This window comes from Chelonoidis abingdonii, chromosome 12, assembly GCF_003597395.2.
Source record: "Chelonoidis abingdonii isolate Lonesome George chromosome 12, CheloAbing_2.0, whole genome shotgun sequence".
In the NCBI taxonomy this organism is placed as follows: Eukaryota; Metazoa; Chordata; order Testudines; family Testudinidae; genus Chelonoidis; species Chelonoidis abingdonii.
The window spans coordinates 2,301,903-2,310,179 of record NC_133780.1 but is presented as its reverse complement, the minus strand read 5'-3'; the positions used below and the strand labels follow the sequence as shown (position 1 = coordinate 2,310,179).

The window sequence follows — 8,277 nt, the reverse complement described above, 5'->3', positions numbered from 1 at the left end:
GACAGCGATACAGATGTGGAGGGGGCTGGTGTGAATCGAGATGTGGGTCCAAAGAGCCATCAGCCCAGCTTTGAGGTGGACAGTGATACAGATGTGGAGGAGGAGGTGGCGGCGGCAAATAATCCAGATCTGCAGAAGAACCATCGATATACTCTCCCTAGGGGCAGCGCGGCAGATGTGGAAGGGGGAGTGGAGAATCCAGATGATGTGCATCCTGAGAGCCATCACTCTGCCAAAAATGAGGAGAGTGATACAGATGTGGAGGAGGTTGCAGAGAATCCAGATGTTGTACAGAAGAGCCATCAGCCCGCCGTTGAGGTGGGCAGTGATACAGATGTGGAGGAGGTTGCAGAGAATCCAGATGTTGTACAGAAGAGCCATCAGCCCGCCGTTGAGGTGGGCAGTGATACAGATGTGGAGGAGGTTGCAGAGAATCCAGATGTTGTACAGAAGAGCCATCAGCCCGCCGTTGAGGTGGGCAGTGATACAGATGTGGAGGAGGTTGCAGAGAATCCAGATGTTGTACAGAAGAGCCATCAGCCCGCCGTTGAGGTGGGCAGTGATACAGATGTGGAGGAGGAGACTCCAGTGGTGGTACAGAAGAACCATCAACTTGTTTTCCCAGGGGGCGGAGATGCAGATGTGGCGTGGGTGGTGGGAAAACCAAATGTGCGACAAACAAACAATGAGCTTGCTGCCTGTGAGGACAGTGATACAGATGTGGAGGAATCTGATAGAAATCCAGATGTTGTCACTTCAAAGAGTCATTCTCTTGCTGTTGACGTGGGCAGTGATACAGATGTGGAGGAGACTGGGAATCCAGATGTGGGTACAAAGAGCCATCCACTCGCTATTGATGTGGGTAGTGATACCGATGTGGAGGAAGAGGAGGCAACGAATCCAGATGTTGCAATGAAGAACTATCAACATGCTCTCCCTGGAGACAGAGATCCAGATGTGACGGGGACAGTGGGGAAACCAGATGTGCATCCTAAGGGCCATCATTTTGCAGAAAATGAGGACAGCAATACAGGTGTGGAGGAGTCTGGGGGGAATCCAGATGTTGGACAGAGGAGCCATCAGCCCACTGTGGAGGCAGGTGACGATACAGATGTGGAAGAGGCCGAGGAGAAATCAGATGTTGGAAAACAAAATGACCCTCTGCCTGTCGCCACTGGGGACAGCGATACAGATGTGGAGGAGAATCCAGATGTTGGCCAACAGACTCTCCACTGGCCCAGTGGAGACAGCGACACAGATGTGGAGGGGGCTCCTGGGGCAGAGTTCGACCAGACGCCAGGTCCTGTGGGGGGCCCAGTCCAGGCAGGTGGGGAGCAGCCACCAGCTCCCCAGTCCCATGTCAGCCCAGAGACCAAGTTGATGGACACGGAGGGGAACAAGGATCCAGCGTGGGGCCCAGGCCAGCCTGGAGACGACAGCGAGACGGACGTGGAGGGTAAATCTCAGGGAGTCAGGCCCTGTGCTGCCATCTCAGACACCTGGGTCCCGTTCCCTGCCCCGGTCTCTGGCTCCCTAGGGGTGAGCGCCCTGCGCTGCCGTCCCGGACGCCTGGGTCCCATTCCCTGCCCCAGTCTCCCGCTCCATATGGGTGAGTGCCCTGTGTTGCCGTCCCGGATGCCTGGGTCCCGTTCCCTGCCCTGGGGTCCGTCTCTTTACGGGTGAGCACCCTGCGCTGCCATCCTGGATGCCTGGGTCCCATTCCCTGACCCAGTCTCCGGCTCCCTAGGGGTAAGTGCCCTGTGCTGCTGTCCTGGAAGCCTGGGTCCTGTTCCCTGCCCCAGGCTCCGGCTCCCTACAGGTGAGTGCCCTGCGCTGCTGTCCTGGACGCCTGGGTACTGTTTCCTGCCCCAGGCTCCGGCTCCCTACAGGTGAGCGCCCTGCGCTGTCATCTGGGATGCCTGGGTCCTGTTCCCTGCCCTGGTCTCCGGCTCCCTATGGGTGAGCTCCCTGCCCTGCATGCTGGGATGGGATCAGGTGCGTCAGTTTCACCTGGAGTCTCCACTCTCCTTCCCCTTCCCAGATGACGCTGATTTTGCCCTGCAGGCCACGCAGTGCTACCTGGTTGAGGAGACCCCGTCCTTAGGGGCTGAAGCCGCCAGAGCCCCCACGGCAGCAGGTGGGACTCCTGGGTTCCATCTCTGGCTCTGGGAGGGGAGTGGGGTCTAGCGGTTAGAGCTGGAGGGGGGAGCCAGAACTTCTGGGTTCTGTATCTAGCTCCGTCGTGCTGTGAGACCTCTGGCATATTTCTTCCCCTTTCTGTGCCTCAGTTTCCCTCCATGACCTAGAGTTAGTCCCTCCCCCTGGGCAGGCGATCTGTGGGGTTGTGTGGCTGTGAGCGAAGAGATTGGTGGCAGGGAAGCTGTGAAGGATCCTAGGTAATTCCTCTCTCCACAGATTCGGGGAGCGGCCTAGAGGAGGAAGCCACCCAGACATTTGTCTTCAGATCGCCCCTACCTGCACAAGGTGGGTTGGGGGGCAATCCAGCCCCCATGATCACACCCCCCTCAGTGTCTCCTCCCGGGGTGGCCAGACAAGGCATCTCAGTCTCCATGGGCCTGCTGGGCTGAGAACTCGCCAATGTATGTATAGGTCACCCGAGGGGCGGAGTTAGTGACCTCCCTGGGGGTGGGGCCTCAGGGGCGGAGTTAGTGACCCTTGGGGGCGGGGCCTTAGGCAGTCACCCTTCCCCCACCAATTCCTGCTGCCACTCTGATCCCTTCGCAGGGTCCGTGATGTCGCCCCCTGCTGGACCAGGCCTGCATGTGCCAGGTGAGCACAACGGGCCCCTCGCTGGGGTTGCGGCGCTCAGGGAATGGTGAGGGGGCAGAGAGGAGACTGGTCTGGAGCCACGATCTTGGATTTCAAGGTGGGGTGGTGGAGGAGGGGTTGCTAAGGATTCTGGGAAGCGTGAGAGCTGCCGCCATGACAGACCTGGCCTGATTGGTCTCCCCACCTCCGTGCCAGACTGGGCCAAGCCACCTAGTGCTGACTGGAATGATTAGAGCAGGGGGCTGGGAGCCAGGACTCCTGGGTTCTCTCCCTGGTTCTGGGAGGGGAGTGGGGGCTAGTGGTTAGAGCAGGGTGGGACTGGGAGCCAGGACTCCTGGGTTCTAAACTCATTGTCTTCCCCTCTCCCCCTCCATCCTCAGTCTGTACCTCTTCAGAAAAGGAGGAAGACTCGGACGAGGATCTGTGTGTTGTGGAAGCGACTCAGTCGTTCTGCAAGGACCTCGGGCTCCACTTGGACCAGCCCACCCAGCCCTTCCTCCCTGAGGACACCCAGCTGCTGCCGCATCCCCCGCCACCAGGGGGAGTCCTATCTCAGGGGCCGGCCCAGCCCGTAGTACCCGGCCTGGCCTCTGGGGGGCTGCTGCCCCTCGGCCCCAAGGAGGAGTCAGAGCCCCCTGGCGGGGCACTGCCAGCAGGGGGCGCCAGGAGGGAGCCACCGGAGGAGGAATCCCAGCCTGTGTGTCTAGTGCTGGGCGCTCCCCGCAGGCCAGTCCTGGTACTGCAGGGCGAGGGCAGGCGGGCAGGAGCAGAGCCCAGGGGCAGCCGCTCTGGGCAGCGCCTGAGAGGGCAGGGTGAGTGATGGGGGTGTGGGGAGAGTGAGTGTGTGACACGCCTGGTGCAACACGCCTGGTGCGACACGCCCAGTGCTCTTGGTGTTTGTATGCGACATGTCTGGTGTGACTCTGCTCTCTGTGTGTGGATGTGTGCGTGACACACCTGGTGCAGTGGTGCTCTGTGTGTGCCCTGTGTGAGTGTGTGTCACTGAGTGTGTGCGCGCGCGCACAAGTGACACCCTGTGCAAGGAGGGGGGTGTTGCTGGCAGTCACATGATGTGCCTTGGCAGGCGGCGACATCTAGTGGCAATGAAGGGAACTGCAGTAGCTGGCTGGAATTAATTCATCCTCTTCTCCAGGTGGCCCGGAGGCTGCGGAGAGACAGGAGACCCCAGCAGCTGTTGGGGTCACGGGGGCTGGGCCCCACCCCATGGTGGCACGGCTTGAGGATGCTGGGAAGGTGAGCAGGGGCTGGCGCCCTCTCTTGGAGGAATGGTGCCTGCACACACTGACTGGGGAGCTCCTGCACCCCCTTCTCCCAGAGCCGGGGACAGAACCCAGGAGTCCTGGATCCCAGCCCCCCAGTCTTTCTCTCTGTCCCCCACAGGTCCCAGAGGCTCATTCCAGTCCCTCCACGCCCGTGAGGCGCCGGAGCCTGCGATCTGCTCCGGTTCCCGCTCCCCCACCACCAGCCCCTGCCCTGGAGAGACGGAGCCAGCGGGGTGGGGCAGAGAAATCCGTGGGGTCCGGAGAACCCAGCCAGCCTGCCCCGGCTGCCCCCCAGCGTAGGGGGAGGCGCCAGCTTTGCAGCCCGTCTGTGTACATGGAGGCACCGGAGCCGGGGAGTGTCCAGGAGGTGGAGCAGCCCGGCCCTGTGAAGAGGCCCAGGAGGGCTGTGCGGACTCAGGAGGACCCCCCCACAGAGCCAGAGGCCTCGAGCCAGGGGGCTCCAGGCCGGGCCCGGAGATCTCGGGGGGCTGCAGGCGCGGAACCGGCCCCAGCCGATGAGCCCCGGAGGGGATCGCGGGGAGCAGAGCCAGAGGTGTTGCAGGGCCGAGCCCGGCAGTCCCAGAGAGCCTCTGTCCAGGAGCCGGCCCCCAGGAGGAGGGGTGCTGCAGAGCCAGCCAGGGAGGCCCAAGGCAAGCGGAGAGGGGTGGCCACCCCGGATCCGCCTCCGGCACAGGGCGAGGGACGAGCGGGCAGTGCTGCAGCCCAAGAGGATGCTGGGAGTGACGCCAGAAAGAGGCAGGTGGGTAACAGGCCACTGGGCAGGGCTGGGGGAAGGTCCCCACCCCAGGGTCAGGTCCAACCCCTCACTTGCTATGCATGGGGCCTGGCCACTGGGAGTCGGGGCCTAATATGCTCTGGGTGGGGCCTGGTACCAGGGGGCAGGGTGTACAGGCTGATGGGGTGTTGTTTACAAAACGAGCGGGCTGTAATTTTCTGGGGGTGGAGCTTGATGGGGGGAGGAAATTCATTGCTGGGGTGGACTGGAGGGGCAGGGCCTCTCCTGCTAGGGGGTGGGATTATGGGGGTGGGGTCTAAGTGGTTGGGGGTGAGGTCTCTCAAGGGGTTGGTGGGGAGGGAAAACTCCTAAGGGGAGTGTGTGGTGGGCAGGATGGGGGGGCTATAATGAATCTCACTCCCCCTGTTCTCCCTGCAGGAGGTGCCGGTCCCCCCATTGCGGCGCCAGAGCACGGAGAACAAGGTGGAGGGGCTGCGGGCCAGGGCCCCTCGCCGATCCCAGGGGGCAGCCGGTGGCACGGCCTCCCCCAGGGTAAGAGAGCCCAGGACTGGGGGGCAGGGAGGGCAGCAGGCTGGGACATGGGGGCCCTTCCCCTCTAGGGGGTGCCAATTCCCACCCCGCCCCAGGTATCTCCCAGCTCTGGGTTCTGTCCTGGCTCGGAGACAGGGACTGTGCAGAACGATCTATAGATTTATATATAATCTGCCCCCCTCTGGGGAGACACACAGAGTTCTCCACCTTCCCGGAGGCGGTGGGGTCAGACATCAGCCCTGGGGCTTCGGGCTCTGTCCCCCCAGCTCCCCACCCCCCTCCCATGGCCTCCAGGGCTTGATTTGAATCTGCTGGGAAAAATGATTCGCAGGTTTGTTAGTATCACATTTCACAGCAGACGTGGCAGCTAGCTGGGAGATTGTGACAAGTGATATTAACAAACAAGTGTCGCTTCTCACAGCAGGAGACCACTAGCTAAGGAACCAAAACACCCCCACCCCGCCCCCCCTCCGAAAAAAGACAAGAACGTGCAAAGCACCTTGTTTGTGGTTCTGTTCTGTGTCGGGCCAGTAAAGAATAGAGGCGACTGAACTGTTACTTTCATTATTGAGTCAGCAAAAAACCCTCCTATCAGTGACCGTGATGTGGACATTTGGTGCACGTTTGTTTGTTTTTCCTAAAGTTAATTAAGCGTTTTAGGAAAAATGGGCAGAGTGGCCACCAGCAGGAGTTGGTGGCTGTGCTCTCGGGCCACCCAGAACGTGTGGTGAGAACCCTGAGGGGGTTGATTGGTGGCCATGACGCCCTGTGCGGCTGTAGCTTGTGTACCTGTCGTGTGCATCAGTTCCCTGCAACGACACCCCGGTGGTTGGTGGCTGCTGTGGCCAGCAGTTCCCCTCAACACTCGGGGTTTCTGTTGGGCCGTTTGTTCAGAGTCCAGAGGCCGCCTGCCCTGTGCTAACTGCTGGGGCGACGTGGGGCAGGACAGGTGCAAAGCAGGGGCTGGAATCCAGGCGCCAGCTGACTGCTCTGGAGTGGAAGTGGGTGGTCAGGCTGTACCAAGCCAGGTGTGGGGGGAGGCTGTACCCCAAGCTTTAAGAGTCCGAACGGGAATGTACCAAATAGTCCTACCCCCGGGTGGTGGGAGGGGTGATGGGGAAGGGTCGTACCAAGTTACCCTGGCCAGGGGTGTGTGTGAGGGGACCCTACTAAACAGCCCTGCCCCCCGCCCTTGGTTGGGGAGGGGACATACCAAGTTACCTTGCCCCTGGGGGGGTGGGGAAGGGACTATACCAAGCTGCCGGGGGGTGGGGGTGGGCTGGTCCGGGCTGACTGTGCTCCCCTCCTCCAGGTGCTGTTCACAGGGGTGATCGACGAGGCGGGCGAGCGGGTGGTCTCGGCGCTGGGCGGGGCGCTGGCCCGGTCGGTCTTCGACTGCACCCACCTGGTGACGGACCGGGTGCGCCGCACGGTGAAGTTCCTGTGCGCCCTGGCCCGCGGGGTGCCCATCGTCACGCTGGACTGGCTGGACAAGGTACCGCCGGGGGGGTGGGGGAGCGAATGGGGCGGTGGGGGAGGAAGCAGCATTGGGGGGCTACCCCAGGTGACGCTGCCCCCCCTTTCCCTCCCCCAGAGCGGGCGCAGCGCCTGCTTCCTGTCACCCGGCAGCTTCCTGGTGCGGGACGCGGAGCAGGAGCGAAACTTCCACTTCAGCCTGGCCCAGTCGCTGCAGCGAGCGCGCAGGGGGCCCCTGCTGCAGGTGAGACCCCCTTGTCCACCCCACTGACCCCCCTGCACCATGCGGGAGGCCCTGCTGCAGGTGAGACCCCCCTGTCCACTCATCTGACCCCACTGACCCCCACACACACACCAGGCAGGGGGCCCTGCTGCAGGTGAGACTGCCCCCCGGTCCACCTCTCTGACCCCACTGACACCCCCCTGCACCATGGGGGGGCCCTGCTGTTGAGACCCCTGCTCTCCTACACTGCCCACCACGCAGGGGGGCCCGGCTGCAGGTTAAACCCCACTGGCTCCCCCCAGCATCCACCCCCCACTGGCCTGTCGCAGGTGAGACCCTCTGAACCCACTCACCCCCCACCAATCCCCTCCTCACCATCTACCACTCTGTGGGGGTGGGGGTGGGGGCGGGGGCGGGGCAGCTGCAGGTGCATCCAGACTGATCCTCCCCCCACACTCGGGCCCTAAGCAGCCAGGTGGGCCCGCCTGGGCAGGATGCCGCCTGCAGCTGGCCCTGTCACGCGCTCCGGATACCTGGTCCCTGGGCTTAGCTGCCTCCCCTGCCCCTCGCTGGCTCCGCCCCTTCCCTCCTGGGAGCAGGGGGTGGGTCATCACAACCTCGTCCCCCTCCCCAGGGCTACGAGATCCACGTCACCCCCAACGTCAAGCCGGAGCCCGAGCACATGAAGGACATTATCCAATGCAGCGGGGGGGTCTTCCTGCCCCACATGCCTCGGACGTACAAGGTGAGGGGGGAGTGAGGGGCGCGGGCAGAGCTGGGAGCGGGGCTGCAGGGTGGGAGTGAGGGGTGCAGGGGGAGGAGTCTGTGGGGCAGGAGTGACGGAAGGAAAAGGGGGCTGTGAGACGGGAGTGAGGGGCACAAAGGGGGCTGTGGGAGGAGGGGTCTGTGGGGCAGGAGTGACGGAAGGAAGGGAGGCTGCGAGGCGGGAGTGGGGCACAGAGGGGTCTGTGGGGCAGAGTGAGGGGAGAGGGGCTGCGGGGTAGAAGTGAGGGGCACAGGTGGGTGCTGTGGGGCAGGAGTGATGGAAGGAATGGGGGGCTGTGGGACGGGAGTGAGGGGCACAAAGAGGGCTGTAGAGGGTAGGGGTCTGTGGGGCAGGAGTGACGGAAGGAAGGGGGGTCTGTGGGACAGGAGAGAGGGGCACAGAGGGGGCTGCGAGGGAGGGGTATGTGGGGCAGGTGGGACAGAAGGAAGGT

General features: G+C 62.9%; 1 protein-coding gene across 1 annotated transcript in view; it reads left to right on the top strand.

Annotated features, from left to right (window-relative positions):
- The window catches only part of MDC1 (mediator of DNA damage checkpoint 1), an 11,015-nt gene extending 3,154 nt beyond the window's left edge, over window positions 1–7,861 (top strand). The window contains exons 4-14 of the mRNA XM_075071503.1: window positions 6–1,456; window positions 2,042–2,137; window positions 2,416–2,484; window positions 2,746–2,790; window positions 3,171–3,602; window positions 3,944–4,044; window positions 4,192–4,833; window positions 5,248–5,361; window positions 6,674–6,856; window positions 6,956–7,081; window positions 7,695–7,861. Of these exons, the coding sequence (XP_074927604.1) occupies window positions 6–1,456; window positions 2,042–2,137; window positions 2,416–2,484; window positions 2,746–2,790; window positions 3,171–3,602; window positions 3,944–4,044; window positions 4,192–4,833; window positions 5,248–5,361; window positions 6,674–6,856; window positions 6,956–7,081; window positions 7,695–7,820 (3,385 nt within the window). The 3' untranslated portion in view covers window positions 7,821–7,861. The remainder of the gene's footprint in view (window positions 1–5; window positions 1,457–2,041; window positions 2,138–2,415; window positions 2,485–2,745; window positions 2,791–3,170; window positions 3,603–3,943; window positions 4,045–4,191; window positions 4,834–5,247; window positions 5,362–6,673; window positions 6,857–6,955; window positions 7,082–7,694) is intronic.
- Window positions 7,862–8,277: the final 416 nt, after the last annotated feature.